Raw genomic sequence first — 26,548 nt, forward strand, 5'->3', positions numbered from 1 at the left:
AGTCCCCGCCTCGCCCCCCTACCACAATCACCTTGAGCCAGCGGGGGTTGGCCTTCCAATTGCAGCCCCCTATGTGAGCTCTGCAGTGGCGAGAGTGAGGTGCAATTCAGGTGGGCAAGACCGGCCCCCGGGGGTCATGGAGAGCCAGCGGAGGTCCAGGAAGGATAGCCAGGCTGGGGCGGGAGGCTGGCTAGTTCAGCAGGAGTGCGTTTCTCGGCCCAGAGGCTCCTCTGCTTCCCCAGCAGGCACATCCGGAGTGCGGGTCATCTCATATGCTCACTGATGGGCAGGCCCTTACCCCCAGCGCACACATACTCAGTGAGGGCCCCAGAATCAGGCTCCCAGCTAGAGCCTGTAGTGAGAAGCCCCGGATAGGCTGAGTAGCAGGCAGGCCCACTTCTGCCTTCTGTGAGAGAAAGTCTAAGCCTTACAAGAATAGCCCCACTGTGGATGCCAATCCCCCAAGCTGTCCCAAGTACCAGATCTTCCCCATGGCCACACTGGTGCTGCCCAGCGGAGGGGGACCAGGTCTGAGCATGGATGCCAAACCTCCTGGATTCCTGCCACACCCAACACGGCCAACCATGTAGAACCAGAGGAATTCAGTGACAGAAGGGATGGCAGGTGGTGGCAACAGAGAGGACAGGCTTTGTCTACGCTGCCAGACCTCTACCTTCTCCTTCAGAGGCCCAGTCCTCAGTGAGCTCTGGGGAAGAGGGTCGGCCTGAGGGTCCTTCCTTAGAGAGCTTGCAGCCCCAAGGCAGAGGAGCAAACATCCTCTTGCTGCAGAAAGATACAAGCCGCAGTCTTTGGTCAAGCATATAACAGCAAAGGGGCGTCTGTGTGAAGTCAAGAATTTGGAAACTTGTAGGGCCTGAACTTCTTCAATCAGCATTTTATTCCAAGGGAAGGACGACCCCCAACTGATGTTCCCATCAATTACCCTCCACGGACCGAAGGAAAATAGTTTACTTTTTGACCAACGCCCTCAACACAAGAATGAAACCAGGGCTCATGGTAAGCCTGGGGATTCCACGAGCCCGGCCAAGGTTACCTTTCTCAGCCCATGGAATTTCGGGCTGAATGTTTTCAGAGCCCACCCAGGGCTGGATGCTCAGGGGCCCCGGTGCTTCTCTTGGGCCACGTGGCCACATTCCTGGGCTCCCTCCTGACACCAGTAAATCAGCGAGGGAACCACTATCGTTCTTTTCTCCCCAAGTCTCTGGAGACCATGAGTCGGCTTTCTGTCCTTGGGGGTAGGATCTGGGGACGCCGGCGCACCACATGTTCCATTAGCAACAGGACAGCACACCTGAACTTGCGACATGAGAGAAGGGCACCATGAAACCAACCAGAAAACAATGTCTTCTCTGAAGATACAAAAACCGAGACTCACAGAAGGTCTAGCAGCAAGCTGGGACAGGGGCCCAGTGCTAACCTCGTAGAGACATGCAGCCACCCTACCCTGCCCAGCTTCACAGAGGCCTAGCCCTTTCCAAGACCCTGGCTGCAGGGACAGAGGAGAGAAAGGGACCCGTACACCAGCAAACAGACTGAGTGGCCTGTTAGGGGTTGAACTGGGCCCTCAAAAAGACATGTGGAGATCCTAGCCCCCAGAACGTGACCTTACTTGGAATTAGAGTTGTTGTAGGTGTAACTAGTTAAGAGGAGGTTAGTGGAGGAGAGCAAGCCCTTAGCTCCACGTGACCGATGTCCTTATAAGGAAAGGAGAAGGCACATGGGGAGAAGATGGCTGTGGGATGACAGATGGGAGAGATTGGACTGGTGGACCCACCAGCCAAAGAATGATGCCAAGGATTGTCAGAGAACACCAGCAGTTGGAAGGGATGAGAGTGGATTCTCCCGATGGGTTTCAGTGGGAGCACAGACTTGCTGACATCTTGATTTTAGACTTCAGCTGTGCGAACTTCTGCTCCAGGACAAATCTCTATCGTTTTAAGCACCCAGTTTGTGGTGCTTTATTGTGGCTGACCTAGGAAGCTCTGACAAGGCCTGAAACTTTCGATCCCATCCCTAGAGAAGACCCCATTCCCCTGCCTCCAGCCAGCACACACATACACCCTGCCTCTGCTCAGACCCCCAGTCATACTGTAAATCCCTAGGAGTCCCTTTGAAACCGCCTTTCCCAGAACACGGTTTGGGCTGGCTTTGGGCACGAATTACATGCCAGTACTCAATGGCAGTGAGGTTAGACTTCTTCCCAAACCTTCTGTGATTGAGAATGGACCAAATTCTGCCCGGCTCTGGGAACCTGAGTTGAACTTCCTTTCCCCTGCCTTCCTTCTCACTGTCCCAGGGAGCGGCGCCCCTCCATCTCCAGAGACTTGAGCTCCCGGTACCTGGCACACATTGTAGTGCTCAAAGAGAGATAAGAATCCAATGTCGCTGCGTGCAGCAATGCCTTTGAGTAGCGTGATGTTCCCGTTCCCAGAATCCAGCTCAACCACGTCGTTGAAAACATTGGACACAGCTTTCCCGGTCAGGAGCAGATTGACAAGTTCCTGTAGATGAAAGAAAGGGGAAAGGTTTGTTCAGGGTTGATCGGGAACAAGAAAAAAAAAAAAAAAAAAAAAGGTGAAAAAGGAAGGAAAGCAAGGAGGGAGAGACCAAAATCACAGGGGGCTGGGCCTTCGGGTTCCCACCAGCCCGCAGGGAAAGCTGCCAGGGGTTCCCAGCCAAGCGACCCTCGGAACTCATCGTGATCTTTACTTCATGGGCGTTCACTGGATGACAGGTGTGCACAGGCCCCTGTCCCAAGCCTGGGTGGCAGCAGGAAAGTGGGGGTGTCCTGCTGGAGGGAAAGAATGGCTCCCAATCTCGGGCATCCGGGTCTAGGGCAGGGATCAGGTGCGTCCCTGTGCGGCTGAAACACAATGTAGGATGTGACTGGGACTATAAAAAATGTGTGCTCGGAGCACTCCAGGGCCAGGCGGGCACAGGACCACATGGCTGAGTCAGAGCCACTTTGTAGAGAAGCCACATTTGGGTGGGTCTTGAAGGATGGCATTTTTTTTTTCATAAACTTTTGTATTTTGAAATAATTTTAGACTCAGAAGAATTTGTAAAAATAGTATTGAGTTCCTGTGCACCCTTCACCCAGCTTCCCCCAACGATAACATCTTACACAACCAGCACTGGTTATCAACACCAGGAAGCAGACAATGGGGCAAACACCAAGAATGCAACTCTAGGCCTTATTTGGATTTCATAGGCGATGCGGGGTCTTTGAGCAGGGAGGGAGAGTGGAAGCCTGCAGAGGCAGACAGGTGGAGGTGGCAGGGAGCCCTGGTCTGGGTTCTAGATCTGCCCCTGCCCTCGTTGGCCGAGCGCCATCACGCACTCGTTGGCCATGTGACTTGTGCCGCACAGCCAAGGGGCCAACAAGCCCGCTGACCCCGGAACCGGGAGACCAGTGACCTGTGGAGCCCTGTTCCTCTGGCGGTCTCCTTCAGCCAGAGCCTTCTGCATCAAGGTGGCAGGAGAGGATTTACCAACTACACAGCTAGTTAGTAACAGAGCTGGACTTCCGCCTACATTTTCAGGCTCCCTGCCTGGTGTCCTTCCCTCACCCCTCATGTGTTACCCTCAGGGTAGCCCCTGGCCATGGAAGGTCCCAGATGAACGGTGGCCACTACAAGCCTGCCGCACAGCTGAGGAAGGATCTGAGTGAGGCCAGCCTTGGCACTTGGGCGGGCGGGACCCTCTGTCGGGCCCGCCCTGTCAGGGCTGGTGTGCGTGGAAGGCCAGCAGGCAGCAGTCGCCCCCACGGTACGTGGGAATAGCCGTGATAGCCCTTTCCCAGCATAAACTCTGGAGGGAAGAGTTCACAGAAGTGTTTTCCCCTGAATTGTAACAGCCATGCCCCAGTTAATAAATCCCTCCGTCAACACCAAGACCCCTGCCCCGGTGACAGTAAAAGAGGCCCCCTCTGATGGCCACGGAGGGAACCCCATTGGAGGGAGATAGCGAAAGGGCCCCATTGTGTCCTTACAGAGGAAATGAGAAAGAATTTGGAGGAAATGTCTGCTCTGAGATACTGCACCTCAGGGGCAGTGGCCCTGCTAAGAAAGGCGCGGCGTTTTTCAGATGGGTTTGAGTTTTCCCATGTGGTTCTCAGGGGAAGAAAAAGGTTCTTGCTCCCCATCTGTCTCAAACCCTCCTCAGCACAAGGAAGCCCACTTGAAATGGGGAAGGCAGGGGAAATAGGCTGCTCCCTGCCCCAAGACTCAAAATCACGCCGTGGCAGAGCATACTGGTCATGGAGACCCTTGCTATCCAAAGTGTGGTCCATGGACCAGCAGCATCCCCTCTGGGAAGCCTGGGAGAAATTCAGAACTTCAGGCTCCAGGCCAGACCCACTAAATCTGAGCCTGCTCTTCCACAGGACTCCCAGGGGATTCATGTGCATGCACGTCAAAGTTCAAGAAGCAATGCTTTATGGGCACCTGGGTGGCTCAGCGGTTGAGCATATGCCTTCAGCTCAGGGTGTGATCCCAGGTCCTGGGATGGAGTCCCGCATTAGGCTCCCTGTGAGGAGCCTGCATCTCCCTCTGCCTGTGTCTCTACCTCTCTCTGTGTGTCTCTCATGAATAAATAAATAAAATCTTAAAAAAAAAAAAAAAAAGCAGCAGCAGCAATGGTTTAGTCCATGCTCTTTGGTCTACAAAAGAAGGAACTGGGGCTTAGGGAGAGGAAGAAGATCAGCCCAGCTCATTCGTGTGTGAAACAGTGAACATGGCTCAGAACCAGCCCAAGATTCCGGTCCAGCATCTTCTACACACCCCCTTGGCTGTCCACGCCTGCTTATATGTCTCTTTTTGCCTGCTGAGGGAGAAGCTCCCACCAAGAAGACAGGCCCCCCAGAGAGGGCATGAGGCCATCCCAGGTAGATAGGAAGGCAGCTGCTCACCCTGAGGACTTCCTCTAGGAAGGTGGGCTTCAGCCAACCCAGCAGCCCCTCAGCTTCCCGGCACAAACCTCAGGCCCCGAGCTGGCCCCTGCCCGGTACCTGGCTACGTTGGCAGAGCGGACACAAGTAAGCCAGGACCCTCAGGACAGCTGGGTCCTCGGTTGCGCCCAACAGACTCCACAACTCTGCCCAGCCTGTCTGTGCTATACATGCTGCTCCGTGTGCATCAAGGGTCAGAGATAACTATGGCCTGGTGGCCATTCTGGTGGCCTGGCCATGCAGAGAAAGGCACAGACGGAAGCCAGGTGCAGCATCTGGTGCCTCATCCTAATGCTCCCTGATAGGATCAGGAGCAGATCTCCTCCCTGGTGTCACTGGCTGTCTGGTGGGAGGATCGATGATGTGTGTAAGGGTTCCTCCTGCCCCATGAGACCCCTCAAGGTCTCTCGTGAGGCTGCAGAGGTGAGGGTCATTGTCAAGATGGTGCCCTGTGCAAACATAAAGGGTGCCATGGGGCTCTGACTGGGGCTCTGGGCTGTGTGGCGCCTGGCTCTGTCCTTTGCATACCCTGCAGTGCCAAGCACACAGATGAGGCACAGCAAGTTCTCCAGAAGTGGAAGCTGAACTGAGTGGCCTTTCAGGGTCTCCTTGACAGTGAAGTCCAGCAGAGGCTGGCACGTGAAAGCTGCTTGGAGAAGGGTGGCAGGGGCCAAGAAAGAAGGCAGGAGGAAGGAAAAGAAGTGCCCTGCTGCCCAGTGCCCCACTGCACCCCCTGACCTGGGTGCAGTATCCATGTGCTCCAATCAGGTGGCTGGTGGGGACATCAAAGTCTTGGCGGACACTAGAAAACACAGAAGAGGTGGTATTAGCATGCCTCTGCCTGACTCAGGCCTCCTGGGCAAACCTCACTGGGGGACCAGGGGCTCCCTCGGGTTCCAGGCTGAGGCCCAGAATTCTGGATCTGGGGGCAACTCAGGGCTCTGCAGCACATGCTCACTCTGCTCTGGGCAATGGCCTCCATCTGGCTTCACCAGGGCCACCACCAACATGCAGAAGAGTGATGCAAGCATGACACAGCAGAGAGGCCCCTGAATTTGGGATCCAGCATCCCACATTCACACCCCAACTGCCACTTACCAGAGTGGGAACTGGGACAGCCCCTTCCATCTCCCGGCCTCAGTCTGTGAGCCCGCTCAGTGGGATTGATGGTCTCTAACACCTGCTAGAATCCTAATACAACAGCTGCCACCACCTGGGCACAGGCCTCATACCAGGCCCTCTACACGCATAATTCCCCAAATGCCAAGAGGAAACCAAAGCTCAGAGAAGTACTGACTTGCCCAGGGCACAGGGTGTGTGGGCTATGGAGCTGGTGGGGAACCCAGCAGCCAGCCTTAAGTCCTGCGCTCTCCCGACCCCAGGTCACCACAATGGCTCTACCCTCAGAAGGGGGCCCCCAAAAGACATGTGGTGAAAAGCCCCTTTGCCAAAACACATCCCTCAAACCAGAAAAAACGATTTCTTAGGGCAGTATGGAGCTGGGGACCAGGTGTCATTGTCGGCAGGGCTCTGTCATATGTGAGGCCAGCACCAGGAGGCAGCCCCACCCCTCCACGAATCTCAAAGCTCTCCCACCATCTAGAAAGCCCAGGTCTAGGACACAATTGCTTTTACCTACCCCCACGTAAGTCCTTCGGGAGACCAAGTGTTATTGTTGACCAGAACCGTGGACGGTTGGACAGGAAAGAGCCACCATCTATGGAACGCGCCTGGAGGATGCCAATTACAGCCCTGCCCCCAGCGAAGTAGGATCACTATATTTTATAGACATGGAGAGACTCAGAAGGGCATCGCTGGAGGTGACGGGAGGCTGCCGCACAGTCCTGGGGCACGCTGCCAGCCCAGCGCTGTGCCCATGGCCCGGCCTGCCCCCTCCAGCCCCACCCCAAAGAGACCACAGAGAGACAGCCCAGAGGAAAGGGCTCAGCAATCACAATGTTTGTTTTCTCTTTTAGTGGAAGAGAAGAGAAGCCTGGTCTCAATTTTATGCTTTAAATCTAAGATCTGCCATAAGTCCACAAACCTAAAACACCCTGGTCCTGTATCCTTCCCAAACGAGTTTAGAAACTCAAGCTCCATGACCTTTGCTGGAGAAATGCTTTCTTGTGGTTTTTAATAACCGTGGCCAAATGGGGATGGTTTGCGGTCCACACGGCAAGATGGGCCGGGTTGGCACTGCAGGGGCCCGGCGGAGAAGTACAGAGGCCTGAGGGTCCTGGGAAGGGCCTGGGAGGCTCACCCATCAGAGAAGCCCAGTAGGCCGGGGAAGGAGCCGGCTGGGGCGCCAAATGGCCAAAGGCAGCGCTCGACTGGCGCTCGTTCAGGCAGAAGAATTGATGGAAACGTTCTGCGCAGCATATATGGGCATCTTCTAAAGGGAAGAAAATAACCTCAAAGGAGCCCTGGGTGGACTGATAATCATCACTGGCTCCGAGCCAGCCCAAAGCTTTCAGAAGCGGTCCGATCTTCATCATCTCACAGCCTCGTGCTCACCCAGCGGGTTTGAGAGCCTGCGTCAGCTGAGAGCGGAGAGACAGGCAGAAAGGACAATGGGAGGAAATGGTAATTGCATCCTTAGGTGCAAACACGATGGGAAATTCAGGAGTGAGCGCTGAGCTTGAAAGGGAGGAACGTCTGCATTTCACATTAGGGCACTCGCAAGACGCCAGGGAGCAGCTTACGGCTTAAGAGATTTACAACTTTGGCAAATCTAGATGCCCAGACCTCCCTCTAGGGGAATTCCCTGGAGAGCTGAGTGTGAGGAGTCCTTGAGCAAAGGAAAAACGGGCTCTGCTCTGCCCAGAGAGAGGGCAGTTCAAAGGGCAGGGCCGTCACCAAGCTGGTGGTCCAGCCCCAGCCAGCTGTGTGGCAGCCAATCTCTCCTCTCCAGGCCTCAGTCTCCCCTCTTGTGACATAAGGCCCTTGCACAAGATGAGTGGTGTTGGGCACCTGGGTGGCTCAATGGTTGAGTATGTGCCTTTGGCTCACGGTAGCATCCCGGGGTCCTGGGATCGAGTCCCACAGGCTCCCTGCTTATCCCTCTACCTAGGTCTTTGCCTCTTTCTCTGTCTCATATGAATAAATAAATAATCTTAAAAAAAAAAAAGATGAATGGTGTTATGGGCTGAGCTGTGTTCCCCCAAATTCCTATGTTGAAGCATCGACCCCAGTACCTCAGGATGTGGCTGTATTCAGAGACAGGGCCTTTAAAGGAGTGATTTAAGATCCCCGAGCCCATCAGGGTGGGCCGGAGTCCAATCTGCCTGGGTCCCTGCAAGAACAGGATACCAGAGATACAAGCTCACAGGAGAAAGACCATGTGAGGACACAGAAGCAGGCAGCCACCCCTCAGGCCCAGGAGAGAGGCTGCAGAGGAAACCAACCCTGCTGATGCCTCAATCTTGGACTGCCAGCCCCCAGAACTGTGAGTTTCTGTTGTTTCAGCCACCGAGGCTGTGGTGCTTTGTTATGGCAACCCCAGCAAATTAACACGAGCAGCCTCCGATGTCTGTTTAGACTTAGAGCTCTTTCTTCGAATGTAATCTCCTAGGCAGACACCAAACATATAAGACATAAAGGCAGAGCTGCTCTGGCTGAGGGGTCCCCTCTTTCTCTCTCCTCCAACACCTGTAGCCTCTTGGGGGAACCCCCAGGTCTCCAAGGTCGTGCAGCCTCCTGGGAGCAAGTGCTGAATCAGAGGAGGGGTTGCCTGGGCTCTGAGGTCCCCATACCTGCTGGGCTTCTGAGCCACAAGCTGTGATGAACCCTTCCCTGGGATCGATGCCATTCCATCCAATGAGCAGGCTCTGCCTTCCACAGTCCACTTGGGGGACTGGACAACGCTGGGCTCTAAAAAATTCTGCACAGCCCAGGGCCAGCTACCGGGCTAGGTGACAGGAGCCAGGAGGAGCCACAGCCTGATGACACCAGTACCCCGAGGCTCTTGGCACTGGAGACCCCTCAGGGAGCAGGAGCTGACCTGGATTTTCGATTCCAAGAAGCATAGGGAAGGAGGAGCCTGAATGGATCCGCCCAGGGCAGGGACCCTTATGAGAAGGGGCTTGGCCCTGGCTGCCCTGCTACTAACCTCCTCAGCATTCTGAGAGCAAATGGCCAGAACCTGGACCCACGGTTGGAGTGACAGTTCACCACAGAAGTATCCAGAGGAAGAGGAACAGAGAGCTCTGCCCAGGATGCCAGCAAGGGCTGCTTCTCCCAGCTGTGCCCCCAGCGAGAGCTCCCAGAGACCAGGCACTGTACCAAGACACAGAACAAAGAGGACACCGGGGCTGGCAGAGCCCTCAGGGCTCAGCAGTTTGCAGATGGAAAGATGGGTGCCTCGTGAAAGGAACACAAGCGGCCCAGGGCTAGTGACAGGTGCCAGCCCGGACTCAGCACCCGAAGCGGGGCTAGAGCTCCACGGGCTCCCTCCAGTCACTCCTCCTCACACGTCTTAGAGGGGCAGCTTTTGAGCTGAGCCACTGAGCAGCTTACAGTGCTTGCGCCTCAGAATCTGAAGAACCTATGAGCTCGCTTTCAAACACATCCTCTCCTAAAGCCCCATAAGGCCCAAAGAGCAAGAACCACCTAGGGGGATAGTGAGGCCTGGCCAGGAGAAGGGACCTGGCGTCTTGTGATCACACAGCCAGCCAGCAGGCAGGACTGTGTCCCCACACAGAGTCCACTGTGGCCTGAACCATGTCGTGCTCAGCCTGGCTGGCCAACTCCAGGCAGCTCCGAGAGCCTCGAAGCCCCACTCCTGGTCCCACCCGCGCTGGCGGGGGCACGGCTTGTCCCTTCACACTAAAGCCTCCCCAACATGCATCTGAACATGTGAATCTGGGCATCTCGTGCAGAAGTTTCTCAATAAGAAGGAAGTATATGTCTCCATGGCCCAGAGACACGGTTCCTGCCTACAGTCAAAGCCACTCACCTAAAATCAATGTCCGCGAGGTGGAGTCAGTGGCCAGCTCGGCCTCAGACTGGCCGTGTAACCTCAGGCAAATCCCTGCCTCTCTCTCAGACTGTGTCTTCACTTATAAAAGCAGAGGACTGGAGCGAGGGGTCTCAGGGGACCTTCTGGGATGTGAACAAGTGTGCCTGGTTCGTGACTCTGATGTTGAAAATATCATGCCTAAAATAGGTGGTAATTAACCCAGGAGAATCCGGCCAGCCACCTCCCTTCCACCTGACCCCAGAGCACCGGGCCTCAGGAGCACCACCACACCCTGCTCTGGCTGGTCCTCCCTACCGCCCCCTCCCCTGAGAATCCTATTGATTTGTGAGGACAAACCAACAGTGAGAAGGGCAGCTTGGAACAACTATGAGAACCTGGGCTCCGAAGTCAGGGGGCCCTGGATTTGAATCCAGCCACTGCCACTTACCAGCTGTCCCCCTTCTAAGCCTGCCTCCCCTTGCAGTAGGGGTGGGATGATGCCTCCCTTTACTATAGACTGTTGTGAGAGTGAGGTGAACTATATAAAGCATCTGGCATTTGGTAAATGTCACTTCCTTTTTCCTACGATAACAACAATAACAACAACTAAAAACACAATGACCGAGAGGTCACGATTCCCGCAACCTCAAACTACTCGTGTGGCAGCCAAGAACCCAGAATAAATGGAGGTCTGCGAGCAGTTGAAAGTAACTATGAATATCTAAAAAGGATTTGGGTAGAGCGGATATTGACTGTTTTCCCAGGAAGGCCTGCAGGGAGTGGACGATGAGTCAGGACACCTGGGTGGCAGGCCCCCACTGCCACCTGCACTTTGGGACCTTCTGCAAACAAACTGCTTTCCATCTCTGGGCCTTTGGTGGGTCACTCCCTGATGGGGATAATGATATGCACCTCAAAGATCTGTTGCAGTAAGGGCCCTGGCCACTCAAGGACCTCACAAACAGCACAGGGCTCCACAGGTTAGAGGGGCTGGCTGTTACTTCTGCTCCCCAGGCAGGGGCCAGGACAGGAAGGGGCTGGGTGGGGACCTGAGGGATGGGGCACAGTGCATGGATGGAGAGAAACGAGTGGGCCTGGAAGAAGGAAGGGAAAGTAGAAGTGTCCAAGGCCTTCCCGAGCTGTCCCCCTCCTCACCACCCACAAGACCCCGCCACCTTCCTTCTCAACCAGACCTTGTGCAATGGTTCCCTGCAAACCCCCATCACTGGCCTTTGCCTGCTTTGTTCTTGGGCCTGCCAAAACCCTTCCCACATATCCCTCAGAGCCCAGCCGAACGTCGCCTCTTCCATAAAGCTACTCCCTCACCGCAGGACAGATGTGCCCCACTCTCTCCTGAGCCAGCCCTCTTCCTTAGAGCACCTGCCAATGCTTTTCCTGTGCCTGCCTCATCCCTCCAGGCAGCAAGGACTTTGAGGGCTAGGGTTATGTTGGGTTCGTCTGGCCCCCTGGCACCCAGAATTGGACTCTAACTCGGCAGATGCACAGCAAAGGGGCCCTAAATCATGTAAGCCTGGCCCACACCCATCCGAGGAGAAGCTATAAGGAAGGCCCTGATGGAGCAGCCTCCAGAAGCTGAATCCCAGGAGGTGTGCGGAGGCAGGCGGAAGGAAGCATCCCACCCAAGCAACTGAGGTTGGTCTGGAACAGAAGATCCTTCCAAAATAGTCCATTGCCTCTCCCTCCTCCCAAGGCCCATCCTCTGTATCTGGACACCCAAGCCCTTCGAGGAACACAGAGGACTGGCTCGTGGGTAGGAATGCTAGATGCACTGAGAGTCAGGAGCCTCTCCTAGCTCTGCCGCTCACCCCAGGGTGCTCTGGGCTTAGTTGCCCTCATCTGCCACAGGGGCTCAATGTTCCCAGGCAGACCTACTGCCCTCAGCCACACCCCGCTGCCACTCACCAGCCAGGACTTGCCACCTCAGCAGCCTGGGGCCGGGCCTGCTTTGGCCCAGGCCATGCCGGCAGAAATTAAATGGAGAAGGAAGCTGGTGGACAGGCGTCTGGTTTGGGATGGGCCTACTTAGGGGTCTTGTTTCCCACCTCTCCTTCTAAGTTGGCAGACACAGCAGGGCAGTGCCTGTCATTCCTCCCCTAGCCCAGGAAGGGCAGGCAGGCATCGAGTCTTAGACTGGAGGCCAGGACACTCAGGGATGGTGTCAACTTGCCACCAACCTGCCCTAATTTCTTAGAGCCTTGGTCCCTTCATCTGTAAAATGGAATAATGGCCCCAGGTCTTTGGGCTGCTCCTTGGGTTGCTACACGCCTTCAAACCCCAGAGTGGCACTGAGGACCCTCCCTGTCTCCTCCACCTGTGGTGAGCCTGGGTCTCCAGCCCCTGCTTCCCAAGGGGTAAGAGGCCCCCACAGGGTCCCCAGAGGGAGCCGCTGAGAGATCTCCAGGACACAGCTCTGGCCCACTGTGGAGGGGACACGGGAGCAGGTGGCCAGAGAGAGGGTCTCCTGTTTCCAGTGACAGAGGTACCTGCAAGCCCTTTGGTACCCGTCACCTTGGTCTCCTCAGACACATTTGCTGAAAGCGCTCACAGGCATGGCCGCTGCCCTAATCTGAATCAAGGTTACAGAGGACTCGGAGGTCACTGAGGAAGCTCCTCTCCTCCTGTTTCCCAGCTATACTCAAAAGATGTTGGCAGGTTAGGCAGGAAAGGCCTGTAGGCCCCCTGTCCTGTCTCTCCTGTTGCACGTGGGAGGCCCAGGTGAGAGAGGCCAAGGGCTTTGTTCAAGGAGCACAAAGCGGCTACTGTGTGGGGCCGGGGTGCCTAGGTTGGGTGCTTCTGTGTGCACCACGTTATTCTGGGCTGGAGGAGTCCAGGCAGGCGAGCAGGAGGATGGAGGAGGAAGCTGGGGGGTATCCCACCTCCCCCACCCCTGTCACAACAGCATAGCTGGGACCACCAAGAACAGCCTCCTGCTCAAATCCTTATGCCACAAGCCCCTGGCCCAGCCCACGACTGAAGGATCTGGAAGCTTTGTCGTTGCTTTTCTTCATTTCCAACGGGAGCCTGTGGGGGCCTACATTAAGGTCCAGATCTGACCCACCCCCAAAGTCACATCTACTCTCCTGTTCCTGGACGCCTCCCAAACTCCCAGTTCCTGACGAGACAGCCGTCCCTTTCCCAGTCAGCGTGTGCCCCTCTGTGGGTCCTGCCTGCCTTCTGGGCCCTCCGTGTCCACACGCCCCGTGATGGATGCAGCCCAGACCTGTCCACCATGAGGTGTCAGGAACGGGTCGCGGCTGCCAGCAGGCCGAGGAGCGCTGGGGAAAGGGTTTCCACAGGGCACCTGGGTGGCTCATCTGGTTAAGCATCGTCTGCCTCAGCTTGGGTCTTGATCTCAGGGTCCTGGGATGGAGCCCCGTGTCAGGCTCCGTGCTCAGCGGGGAGTGTGCTTCTCCTTCCCCTTCTCCCTCTGCCTCTCCCCCTGCTTAGGCTCTCTCTCTTTCTGAAATAAATAAAATCTTTAAAAAGGTGGGGGGATTCCTCTCCACGGGGCTCACTGGAGCCTACCACGCAGCAGGGCCCCCCTGGGAACACAGCTGAGACAGAGGAAAGAAGCGTGACGGGACAGAAGGAGGGACACCATGTCCCAAGGACGCTGTCTGGTTCCTGGATCCAGCCACTCCTAAAGCTGTGGGCTTTTGATATGAATCAATTAATAGTGCTGTTTTCTGCTTACATTGGCTAAGAATCAAGTTTCTGCCACTTGGCTTTGCGTTACCAACACTCATGGCTGGCTTGCATTTCAGGGCTATTTCCACAAAGAAATAAACTGTGCTGTTGTTCTTCCTCTCCTGGAGAAAGTTACAGAGAGCCACAAAGCCACCATGGTGTGGGTACTGCCCTTCACCCTCAGTGCCTGGCTTGATCTGTTCAAAAATGACCAGCAGATGACAAACTACTACCCATTTTGGACTTTAAATCAAGATTGTCTCTGAATGGCCCCAAGTTGCCCCTGCAATGAATGCCACGGGTCTGAGGCATGAAAAGGGTCTCTTCCCAAACTGTCCCCCCTCTACCACCACCTAGGCCTAAGCCACCCCATGGGCGTCTCCGGAGCCCTCCCTTGTGCCAGGACCTGGATCACTGCTCACTCCCTGGGCTGGAGCACCCTTGCACTGCATTGTGCAGGTCTGGCTCTGAGCTGGCCTGACCCCAGGGCCCCGAGCATCTTTGGGACTTGTGACAACATGCTGGGGAAAGTTCTAGGCCACACAGTTCAAAAGGCAGTGGCACTAGGTAAGCATCAAAGCCTGTATGAGATTTACTGTAAGCAACTCAAGATCTTAGGAAGGAAAATAGATGGCTGGAAATCAAGTGGATAAAAATAAAACCTTCACAAGGCTTTGCAGTCGGCCCCAGTAAACAAAACTCAAAGGCCAGCTTCAGTACGGTTATTTCAGCCTCTGAGGGTAAAGTGGCCAGGCTGTGCCAGGCTGCATCTGCATCTGCCCTTGGTGCCCTCACCCTGGCTCCCCCCAGAGCTGGGAACAACCACTGGACAGAAGGCACTGACTTGGGTGCAAGGCCTGCCCCTGGGCCTCGGGGCCCCTGCTAGAGAGGGAGGGACGGCCATGCCCTCAGTCACACACACAATCACACAATCAAGTCACCTTCACACCATCTCGAACATAACCACCAACTCCCACATCATCTCACACCCAGCCCCACAACCTCACGGGAGCCCTCATGCACGCACACGCCACCACAAGTGCACACATACTCGCTGTACTTGTAGAGCACTGGAGGCTTGTTCCCAGCCCCCCACTCTGTTTTTCCCGGGCTGCACAGCACATGATCTGGGCGACCGCTCTCCTTGGGCTACCAGGTCATGTTTTCAACTGCCCAAAGTAGTAACAGATCACCCTGAGACGGCATCAAAGGGTTTGGCGACACTGAATCCGAACCTCAGAGCAGGAAGGCCCTCAGGGATCGTCTGGCCCTACTCCTGTTAAGCTTCTCCAAACAGGGGTCTCCTGGGGCCAGTCTGGGAGACAGGGAGGGGCAGGAAGGGGTCTCCACCTCTCCCCCATTACCACCACCCCCCCCACTCTAGGCCTGCTGCATCTGCTTTTTATTGAGCTTTGGGATATAGTTTATTTGGGAAAATGTTAGATTTCAGGTTCGCAACTCAAAGAGTTTCAGAAGCACCAGTTTGCCTCCCTCCTGTTAGAGATAAAGGGCCTAAGGCGCAGGCTGGGTCAGCCACAAGCATGTAGGCAGCCAAGCAGACTGGGGACTCGGGTGTTCTGAAGCTACATCTTAGCCAATGAGGGGGATGCTTTCATGTGAACTGTCACCCACTGGGCTGCCCCGGACAAGCCAATCAGCTCAGCCGGACAAATGGAGACTGTGCTGGATGACATCTGTCCCCATATGCCCCAATGTCCATAAAGAAAAGACTTTGCAAGCTGCCAGGCCCTGCGGCAGGCCAGGATGGGGTGGGCTTTCACAGTCCCAGACTGTTGTCACTGCCAGGGGAATCACAGCAAACCTTCAGCCAGGCCTGGCACCCCTCTTGAGATCAGAGATCAGAGGCTCTGGGGAGCCAAGGGAAGCACCGCTGGAGTGCGTGACTGGCATAGAAGAGGCGTGGGCCACTCCAGGAGCTCCCCTTCTAAGGCCAGAGAACAGCTTCTTCAGAGGAGCCCTGCGATGCCAGGAATGCTAACGTGTTCTTTTAAATCATTTCAGCGTGAATCTCTCACAGGATCTGGGCACCGTTTCGACAGACTGCTCTCCTCACCATTGGTCCCATCTTTCCACCTCACACTGCCACCCCCTTCAGAGAGCCCCCCAGACCACAGGGAGGAGTGTCTGGCTCTCCTCTATGTCGCCAGCAGCCCTGTGCCCAAAGGCTGCCCCATTCCCCCCGCAAAGTCCTCAGTCTCTCAGTCTGTCTAAAAGTGATTTTGAACTTTGACCAAACAAGACACTTGTGCCGAGTGTCTTCCCAGACACATCTTTGGGTGGTGCCCTCCCATGGCAGGGATGGGTTTTCCAACCTCCCCTTCTCTTGCCTGCTCTGAGCACCAGCACACAGCACCCGGGAGCCTGCCGGCATGCCTCCCATCACCACTTACGGTGACATCCCTGGGGCCATGTCTCCACCATCAGGCACCAAGCCAGGTCTGAGGGCAAGACACAACAGGATGGGACATAGGACACCTCTGAGCACAGCTGTGACAGGGTCAGACCAGCAGTGGCCATCATCTAAGGCTTGCTACCCACCAGGAGCCGACTCAAGCACTGGACATATAAATCTTTGTCCAATCCTGTAAAGCAGGAACTATCGTCCCCCTTTCAGAGTAAGAAATTCAGGCTCAAAGGAGTAGAGAGATTCAGGCCTGAAACCAAGCAGCAAACCCAAAGAGCCCCATCCAGGGCCCTACTGTCTGGGCTGAGCTGTGGGAGCCAGGGCAAGCCTTGTTTCTTCATCTGAAAGACAGGGAGGCTGATAGTAATCACTAGTGCCCACTAACAGGGTTGGGGGTGGGGATGAAGCTAGTTTCCTGTGTAAAATGCTGTAGCATCGGGTCAGGCACATAGGAAGCTTATGAGATGCCCGTTACTATCGTTCCTATTGCTAATGAGTGTATCCTCTGTGTTGCCTTCTTAGAAGGGAAGGGGAGGCCCAGGAGTAAGACGAGCCCAACCAGTGTGGTGCCGGGTCCGGTGCTAAAGCAGGTCTCTGCGCCAGTCCTCCTGGAAGGCAGGGGACAGACGGCCAACGCTGCCCCTGGGGGCTTTGATACCATCAGCCTCCAGGACCCAGGGAAGGTCCTCAGGAGCCCTGAGTGGGAGGCAGATTATCTGTACATACTTCCACTCCTCTGTCCTGAGACAAGGGGAAGGAGGTGACTGCAGCCAGATCTTGTGGGTCTGAGTGTCTGTGGCTGTGTCTGTGCCTCTCCTTATGTATATCTGTGTGTGTATGTGGCTGCGTGCGTTTATATGTGTGTATGTCTGTCTTCGTGTGCATGTGTCTGTGTGTGCTTATCTGTGTGTGTATCTGCATATCTGTATGTGTCTGTGTGTGTGTGTGTATTTGTGTGTCGTGCATGTATGTCTGTGTAGGTCTGTACTGCAAACTCTGCATCTGTGTATGTGTGTGTCTGTGTATATATCTGCATATCTGTGTGTGTACCCGTGTATCTATCTGTGTCTGTGTGTATCTGTGTGTGTGTAGCGTAGCACAAGGGAGGAGCATGGCAGGGCTGAGACCTCAGGCCTACTAGCACGCCGGGCTTGGTTAGATGGGGCAGGGAGGGTGCAGAAGCAGCCCAAGCCCTCCAGTTCCAGACGACATGAACAGTAGCCCGGATATGAGGCTCCTGGGGGGCTCTGAAGGCCCCTGCAGAGGGAGAGGCCCACCAGAGCTGCTCCCTACAGGGGCATGCATATGAAACAGCTCCCAGGCTGGCGAGCAGGACTTGCAGCTGCTGCCCAGAACAGAGACACTCGGATCAGAGGCCTAGACCTCCAGAGCCAGGGGACCTCCCCCTGTACAGATGGGGAAACTGAGGCCCAGGAGATCACAAAGCCAGATGTCACCATGCCTGGTCCTTCTGAGAGCCTAACTTCCCCTCAGTGAGCTCAGGGGTCTCACCCACACACCCAGAAAGCCCCACCCATCCTGATCAGCCAGGGATTAGCAAACCCAGGCCTGGGAGAAGGCGGTGAGGCTTATGGTCTCCATGCATGTGAGCCCGGGCCAGGAATGAATCATATCATTATGGCAGGATTAGAAGAAAAATGCCATTAGAAAAATCTGTGCGTGCACCACGTTTAATAAGGTCAGTAGCAGCAAGCAGCAGGCAGGCTGGTGGCATGAGGCCACAGAGCCCCTGCATCCTCCTCCCACCCAAACCAGAGCCTGCAGGGAATGGGACAGGCCCTGGCCAGGCCCAGCCCCAGTGAGCAAGTGTCTCCTCCTACTGGGGCCTCCCCAGCCTGGGCATCACATAGCTACTCTTTCTGCCTCCCCACTCCTCTGGGCCCACCTGCTTGGGGTTGTTCCCAAATCATCTCTCACAGCAAGCATCCTCTCAAGGTGAAAATTCATTCCCCAGGTCCCCACACCCTCTGGAGTCTGCCCTCTACTTGGACAAGGAAGGAGCAATCAATTATACTTTACAAAACTGCTAATGTGCTGTTAATCTGCCACCCTCCCTGGTGACAACATGCCCAGGTGACAAATACGGATAAGAAGCCTAGAAAGCTCGTGGAGGATGACAGTGATGGAGGAAGTCCAGCTCTCAGGCAGTCTGGGAGGCCACAATTGACAAACATGCATGGAATTGAAGTCCTCTTGCTTCCAGGGCCCCTGGGCACCCATGTCTTCAGGGCTCAAGATTCACAAACCTTGCAGCTTTCCAAACTGCCATGGCCAACAGTGAACCCCCCCTTCCTGAGATGGTGGGGACCCCCAGTCATTTCCAGGGCCTTAGCCTCAATTGCCCACCCCTGCACATGTCCCAGGGGCGTCCACACCTATGCTTAAGTATGTGAACACCACAGTCCCATTGGGGCCCTAGTGGGACCGGAAGCTCTGTGGGCAGGGGTGTCTCTCTGGTCAGCCCCAGCACATGTGGGGAGACTGATAAGGGTGCTCTGAACACACATGCAACTGTTCTCACCCCACTGCTGATGGTCCTCACTGCTGATGGTCCTTCCTTCATCCTCTCAACCACATCTGCTACACTCCCACTACGCACCAAGCAGAGCACCAACCAGATAGACAAGCCCGGCCCCGGGGCGGGGAGCGAGGTGAGGGAGGAAGACACTCACAGCTCCGTGGACCTGGACAGGATGGCAGACAGGGTGAGCAGGATGCATCCGTAGGGACCTGCTTCGAACTGGGAAAGAGAAGAAAGGAATGAGCACCCACCATTCCCCTCAGTCTGCACTTCCTTCCCCTCACCTCCTTGCGGGGCCACATCCAGGGAGCAGCCTGACCCTGAGACAGCTGCCACCCGCCTGGTCCCAGAGGTTGCCAGGTGGCTCCACCACAGGGCCCTTGAATGATGGGAAGCACAGCAGCCTGAGTGACAACAGAGCAGACGCACTGCCCACCGAGGAGCCCCCGTGATGTCCGAGTCCTGGAAGCTTGCCAGATAGCACCGGGGCAGCCTCCCTTACCACGCAGGTGTCTTACGTGCATCATCACACTTAAAACTGTCACAGGCCTATGTGACAGTAGTGTTAATACTGCCCTCTGCCACAGAGGGAAATGGGCTCAGGTACTGAGCAACCGGCCCAAGGTCACATAGCTGGGAAGCAGCCTGTTGGGATTCCAGCAGTCTCTGTCTAATTCCAAATCCCTTCCGCCAAAGACCTGCACTGTGTTAAGAGCAGCAGCAAGCAGCCTGGGGACAGAGTCAGGGTCAAGAGGGGTGAGTGAGGTGAGCCGTGCAAAGACAGATCCCATCGTTTAAATTTTTGGTATTTTGTTCATTGTGGATTTTTTTTTTTTGAAGATTTATTTATTCATGAGAAACCCAGAGAGAGAGAGAGAGAGAGAGAGAGAGGCAGAGACACAGGCAGAGGGAGAAGCAGGCTCCATGCAGGGAGCCCGATGTGGGACTCGGTCCCAGGACTCCAGGATCACGTCCTGGGCTGAAGGCAGCGCTAAACCACTGAGCCACCCAGGCGTCCCATGAATGTTTTTGGATTAACTTTGATATTATTACTTTTAAATTTTTATACTTTTGGGGATGACTGAGGACTTTGGTACCTCCTTGCATTCTTCACCCAAGGTAAGCACCTTCATCTCCCCCTAGTCCCAACCCTGGGTTAGAGCCCAGCTGCTGGGGTTTGAATCCTGGCTGTGCCACTCTTAGCTAGGTGAGTACAGTGACCTTTCCTAATCTACCTGCCCCCCAGTCTTCTCATCTGTAAAACAAGGAGGATTATATTTTGGACCCACCCTCATCAGGTTGTTGTGAAGAGTCAGTGAGATCATCCTTGTACAGCACATAGAACAGGGCGTGACACCTGTGTGAGCCCTGAGCATATGCCAGCTCTGTGCGGCCCTTCTGTCCAGGGGGCTCAGGAGGCCGTGGCCTCCCAGGATAAGCTAAGTCACTTGGGCTCACTAGAGAAACGCCAGCCCCCAGCTGCAATTTTGTCTGAAGACCTTACTCATCCCACTTTGGGGATGACACTCATCCTCATCTGTGAGCTGTGATGGCAGATGCTGCCTTACAAGGGTCAGTGTTCCTTATGTGTGATCAGTTTCTTAGTGGACTTGAAACCAGATCCAAAAGTGCTTGTTTTCCTGAAACAATAAATATAATATAATTGATCATATTTCCATTTTGCCTAGGTTGCCAGGAAGCTCAGAGCGAAATACGGTCCTCAACTGTGGCAATTATTTCGGCTCAGGCTTCTGATAAACTTATCTTTTCTTTCCTTCAAAACATAGACTTTGTTTTCATACAGTAATTTGATTAATCCTTTAAAAAAATTACTGTGTGAACTTTCGTGCCAAGAGGATGCTCTCTGCTAAGGCTATGCTTGTGAACAAGGTGGATATGGATCTGCCTTCATGAGAAGTAATGCTAGGAAAAGAACAAGAAACACCTGGAAAAGAGTGGAGCAGGGACTCTGCTCTGACAGGAAGTACCAGGTGCTCTAAAAACACACAGAAAGGGCCTCTAAGCAGACTCGGAGTGCAGGGAAGGAAGGTATGTAAAGGAAGGCTTTCTGGAGGAAGTGGGATCTAAACCGAAAGGATTGGGAGAGAAGGGAATTGCTGTTCCAGGGAAGACGAAAAGCAAGTGCAAAGGCCCAGAGGCAAGAGAGGGCAGGTTTGCTAAGGCTGAAGCCCAGAAGAGCCCTGAGGACAGCAATCTTATATTATTAACTTATTCTTATAAATGTGTAAATAAGAGAACCTTTGTGAGGGGGTATAGAAATGGAATAAATGCATCAACAACAATCTTAAATCAAGCTCATCCTAATCCTCTGACCTCAGGCCAGGCACTTTGCTCCTGTTGCCCTCAGTTTCCCCATTTGCTGAATGAGGATAACAAATCCCTCCCTTGTGTATTTCCTTGGGTTCATAAGACCGAGGCTGTGCAAGTGTTCTGACAACTGAGTCATACTGAAATCCTCGCACAGGGGACACGGGCCTGGGAGGACCCGTAGCCTGTCGCAGCTCCCCTGCAGACTTCCCTGTCGCCTCGGGGAGTGACAGAGCTGTCTCCGTTTCCCCTTTCGAAATGCCAACTGCCTGCTGCCATGGACTTGCACGCTGTCTTGGGGGAGCAATGACACTTTCTCGGGCTGTTGCCCCTGGGGTGCCCGTGGCTGCAGGGCTCCAACAAGGCAGGGGACATGGAAGCCCACCGAGGCCCTAGGCCTGTGTAAACGTGGAGGACTACTGGTACTACGTGGGCCAGCGTCTTCCACAGTCCTCGGGCTCCTTCCAGGACAGCTTCCCGGGAGCTGGGGACGTGCCCCTGGGTGTGGACTGTTAGTGCAACTACAGAGGGTGGAGAGAGGACGCTGCCTGGGGCTTCTGACCCCTGCCAAACATGACTGAATGGCACCAATATGCCATTCTGTTTTTTTTTTTAAAAAACATTTATTAAAATTATCTCATCAAATTCAAGCTGCCGAGACATGGGAGGCCACAGGGAAAGGTGCCTGCATTGAAAGGAGAGCTCCCCAGCCCGAAAGTCAGGCCGGAAACTGCTATTATGCTCCAGAAAAATGTCTGGTACTGGTAGGCAAGAAGGGGCCGTCCTCCAGCACTGCCCTGGCCCCGGAGAGACCGAAGCCCACCGAGGAACCCCAATGGGAGGCTGCGGGGGGCACCGGGGACCTCGCCCAGCTCACAGGGGGGCAGCCAGACAGCTCACTCTGAGGGTGAGCAGTCATGAAAACACAGCAAGGAGCCTATTTATTTTGGGCAGAGATGGTTCAGTGTTCGTTTCCAGGCCTGGCACGAGGAACCCCTCTTAGGCCCAGGCCATGAAAAATGAATTTGGTGAGGGTAGTGCTGAGGCAGCTCAACGGCTTCCAGCAAAAACATAATTAAGCTGTGGGGGAAAACATCACCTTCCCGAGTGAGGAGGGCCAAAGACAGACCGCCGGCACCCAGCGAGCAAAGCCGAGTGACGAGGGGGAGTCGCCGTGGGTCCGGAGGAAGGACAGGAGGCCGGCAGCCCCTCCCCTGGCACAGGCCCCGCTCTCTGAACCACTTCCACCGTCAACGTCTGGCTTGGGCTTCACCGAAACCCTGGGGTACTGATGGAGGGAGGAGGGAAGCCTCTTTTCACAGATAAGGATGCAGAAAGCCGGGGTGCGGGGTGCGGAGGCGTCAGCCCCGGGGCCATCAGTGGGTGGTGACAGGCCTTTGGAGCCTGTGAGCAATTGCCCCAGAGCCGTCCTTTGCGCCCTAGAAGCCTCCAGGGCACCTCCCTCTCCTGGCCCTGGGGCTCCATGCTCTGCTTCACCTGACTGTGAACACAGGTGCAGGGGGAGGGGAGGTCTGCCCCCCACTCCTGTGTCAAATCACACGCACCGAGACAGTCAGGCTTTGCTCGGCTCCCGGATGCACAGCTGCATTCTCAGAATGCTCTGAGTGCAGTTAGGAGTATGATCCTTCCTGCTTATTTAGATCGTGCCTGGTGCTTAATTTAGAAGACATTCTTCTCCATGCATTTAAGTTTCTTCTTAAAAAACCGCTGTTGAGCAGTAAAGAGCTGCAAGTATCTGCTAACTGCTCCATCTTCCATTTTCTAGACAAGGCAACTGAGGCCCAGCGATGATCCTAGGGCCACAGGTGGCCGAGGTATAAGCTAGAGGAGGTCGCTAGGCCCCTGCTCCAGGCCCCCTACAGCTGCTCTGGGCCAGCCGGGGAGCGCACCACATCAGCAGACAACCCACTGGGTTATGCCCATGAAGAGCCAGAGGGAGCCGGGGGACAGGGAGCGGCCAGCCTTGGCCAGGCCCCCTCCCACGTCAGAGCCCCTCCCTCGAACCTCCCAGAAAGGCCAGACAACACAGTCAGTGCAGAAAGGCAGCGTCCTAAGCTGGGGACATGGGCCAGGCTCCTCGGGCTGTTGCTCGCTAGGCAACAGCTCTGGGGCAGAAAATTGAGGGTGAATCAGCGCCTCAATGAGTGTACCCCTGCCTCCCAAGAGTCTCTGAGCAGGCCCCATTTTCCTACCCAAGAAGCATCTGTGATGTCAGAGCTGGCACTCTTCCTAGGCTATGCCCAGACCCTCAGCACTTTCAGGGAACGGGAGGAAGGTATTTGGACAGCAGGAGTGTCCAGCCTGGCCCCACATCTGGCAAGTTCTCCCACCTTCCAGGCTCACCAGCAAATACTCTGTCACCTTCTCTGGAGCCTAAAAGAGCTGGTCCCACAGGCCAGAAGGCTGAAGGAAAGGAGCAGAGGAGGCACGGAGCATTTGCTTGCACACCAGACGGAAGGGCTCAGTGCTCTTTCCTTCCATCCTGACACACAGACATCAGAAAATGAGACTTTGCAGTTGGGGATCTCAGGAAATGACCTCTGCCAAAGTCATCTGCACCCTGCCCCTGTAATGTGTCCCCCTCATTTCCACATGTCCACAGCTAACCAATCTCAAGGGGCCCTTAAATAATCATGATGATAGTGATCATAACATCAACAACAAAAGCTAAAATCACTGACAACATCAAGCCGGGCGTGCTAGTTCTGTTATTATCAGCTGCACTTTACAGATGAGCAAACTGAGGCAGAGAGGGGCTAAAGAAGTTGCCCAAGGTCACAGAGCTACTAAGGGGTGAAACCTAGATTCAAACACAGGCTGAAGGCTCCAGAGATCATGTTCTTTGCCATGGAGACTTCAAGTCCCTCATTCACAAAGCCAGAGAGGCTACAGCCCTTCTCTGAATCCCCGTGGCACTGTGCACTGTTCAGACCTTGGACACCCCATCTCACAGCAAGGAGTGGGTACACAGATCTCCAGCAGATAGGGTGCTGGAGGACCCAGCCAACCAGCCAGGACACCAGGCAAGATCCTATATCCAGCAGGGTCTCCAAAGAAAGCAGCTTAAAAACACACATCCCCCCCCAAATAAACCATTGTCCATACCTGATGGATACTTTGTTGAAGAAAAGTCACCAGCTCCTCATAGCAGGTCAAACTGTGCAGTGTGAGCTGAGGAGACACAAACCCATAGCGTGAGCTGTCTGAGCTCCACAGACGGTTCCATGTCCTGCCCTGGTTTCAGTAGCTACAAGCCCCCACTTGGGAATGTCCCTGAGGTCACAGTGGCGACCCTGAGAGCCAGGGCAGCAAGGCACCCCCATGCCTGTTTGTGACAGGACCCAGCCGGGGTCTCCGGGGTCAAGCCGGCCCTGCCAGCCAGACAGGGCCTACAGAGCCCAGGAATGGAGACCCCGTGGAACTAAAGCAAAGGAGCCAGTGGCATGCATGCCTCGCCCCACCAACCAGCGGGGCTGCACCCCTGCAGGCCAGTCACAGGTATCTGAGAAGCACCTGAGGCCTGGCAGGGGCGTGGGGGTGTGTGGAGAGAGGCAGGAGTCCCATCCAATGGGCCACCACCAGTACAGCTCTGAGCCCAGCAGGCAGTGTCATGAGGTCAGTGGAAAGCTGTGGGTCTGAGTTTCCTTTGCTTTCTCATGCAGCTCAGGAGAAAACCACTTGTAGAGACAACACCCAACTAGGTGAGACCCCTAATTAGGATCCTAGGGCCACATGTGCCCAAACTTAGGTCAAAGGAAACAAACTATGTCAAACAAAAGGCCTCAGTGAAGAGGAGGCTCGTCTGTGGGAAATGTGGCTGTGTCCATATTCTCATGTCTCCCATTTCTTTCCCTTACTTGGTCACACTAGGTCTGGCTTCATGGCTGTGCTCTGCAAAGCTCTTCCCCATTCTCTACCCCACCCCTCTGTCTCCATGCCACCCCACTGCCCTCTCACAACAACCCCGGAGGGGATGCTGAGGAGACAGGGAGGGCTGTGGCTTGGCCAGAAGGCATCACGCATGGACTGCTCTTCTCTGTACAGCCTCCACGTGACAGGGTATCCATCAGCCTTTTAGCCATAAGGGCAGTTCTGGCCAAACCCCCCCAGACCCCCACCTCTGCCCGCACCCCATCCCAGGTGGAAGATCTGCTAGCCTGGGCTGCAGGGAGGGCTGGCCGATCCCCAGCTGAGGGAGGATTTACTTATATGAAAGGAGACCGTCCCCAAACAAAGCCAAAGGTTGCGTGATAATTTTTCCAGAAAGCCGTACTGTTTCTAAGACTCCATCTGCTTTGTATTTCCCTGTTGGACTGAAGTGCTGTGTTCCCGAAGCCCTAAAAAGGAAAGAGAGATGCATGAGTCCTCCGCATGGAGAGAAGACATGCCCTTGAGCCAGGGTGAAACCACATGTGCCACTGACTGAGGACAAATAAAAAGGTGGCTCTGGAGGAAAGAATGGGACCGAGGGTTTCTCCTTTCTCCCCCGATTTGAACTCACCCAATAGGCTGGGCCCAGGGGACCTGATGAGTGGGGGAAGGGAAAGGAATGGAAAAAAGACCTCAGGAGGAGAGCTCAGGGTAACCAAACCCAAGTCCTGGCAGTAGGGAGTCTGCCTCTCACCCACGACCGACAAATAGATTTCCAGACCAGGAATGCTGACTTGCCCTTCGCTTTCAGGGCCGTGAGGAATTCCAGCCTCTGGCCTGAGGCTCCCCACGCCAACCCCATCGCCATCTGTCTATACAACACCCTGTATGTGCAGCCCAGGAGATACACACTAGAAGTGGGGTCTGGGTGTGCGGCCCACGATGCCATTAGCCTGCTGCGTAGGCTGGGACAGCCGCTGTCCCTCCATCTGTAAAACGGGGAGAAATTGAATTTTTGCCCCATCTGTTTTCAGGGCTGCCATACAGATCCTAAGGGCCAGGGTTAATGTGTAATAATGTATTATCTGGAACACGAGTACCAAGGACAAGCACTCCATAGGAACAATAACAGTGATACCGAACTGTTAAGGTATTTAGTATGGGCCAGACATTGTCCTAAGCACTTCACATTTATTATTATTTACCATTTACTTATATGGATAAATGATTTAAACTCATAGATAGTATTATCATTTGTTATATATGATTTATTTATATGGACTCATTTAATTCTCACAATCACTCTACCAGATAATCGTTACTATCATCCACACTTTCCAGACGAGTACACAGATGAAGCACAAAGAGCACAACTGCCCAAGGTCATACAGCCAACAAACAACAGCATTGGGAGTTAGCCTCTGGAGCCCCTTCTCTTAAGCAGTATGCTCTAGTAATCATTCTACCCCACCTGAGTGTCACCTTTGGCCCCCAAAGGTACCCCTTTTACCCAAGCTTAGCCACAGGCCTGGGATGAAGTGATGCCTCCACTATGAAGGGCCAGATTGAAAAGCAGGCCGACCATCCATGTGGATTACAGGGATGGTGTCCTCCACCTGCAGTAGGATAGAGGCGGCAGGGGAGGTCTCTTCCTCGGTGGCGCAGGGGACCAGGTGACAAAGCGAATGGAAGCATGTCTTGGGGACTAGGAGAGAGGTATGAATCAGA

General features: G+C 54.8%; 1 protein-coding gene across 9 annotated transcripts in view; it reads right to left on the minus strand.

The window, feature by feature from the left end:
- MINDY4 (MINDY lysine 48 deubiquitinase 4) overlaps positions 1-26,548 on the minus strand; it is a 104,190-nt gene that overhangs the window by 13,582 nt on the left and 64,060 nt on the right. For 7 of the 9 annotated variants that reach the window (XR_013356595.1, XR_013356596.1, XR_013356597.1 and 4 more), the window contains exons 11-15: positions 25,224-25,287; positions 24,056-24,121; positions 18,753-18,820; positions 5,708-5,771; positions 2,361-2,522 (exon numbers count right to left, since the gene is read on the minus strand). Coding sequence is in view for 6 of the 9 variants with exons in the window: in XM_077856321.1 (XP_077712447.1) it covers positions 2,361-2,522; positions 5,708-5,771; positions 18,753-18,820; positions 24,056-24,121; positions 25,224-25,287 (424 nt within the window). In the remaining 3 variants the exon portion in view is untranslated. Of the gene's footprint in view, positions 1-880; positions 1,318-2,360; positions 2,523-5,707; positions 5,772-18,752; positions 18,821-24,055; positions 24,122-25,223; positions 25,288-26,548 lie in introns of those variants that run through there. The other 2 variants (XM_077856323.1, XM_077856324.1) reach the window with 2 other exon arrangements.

Source organism: Canis aureus, chromosome 18 (assembly GCF_053574225.1).
Source record: "Canis aureus isolate CA01 chromosome 18, VMU_Caureus_v.1.0, whole genome shotgun sequence".
NCBI classification, from domain to species: Eukaryota; Metazoa; Chordata; class Mammalia; order Carnivora; family Canidae; genus Canis; species Canis aureus.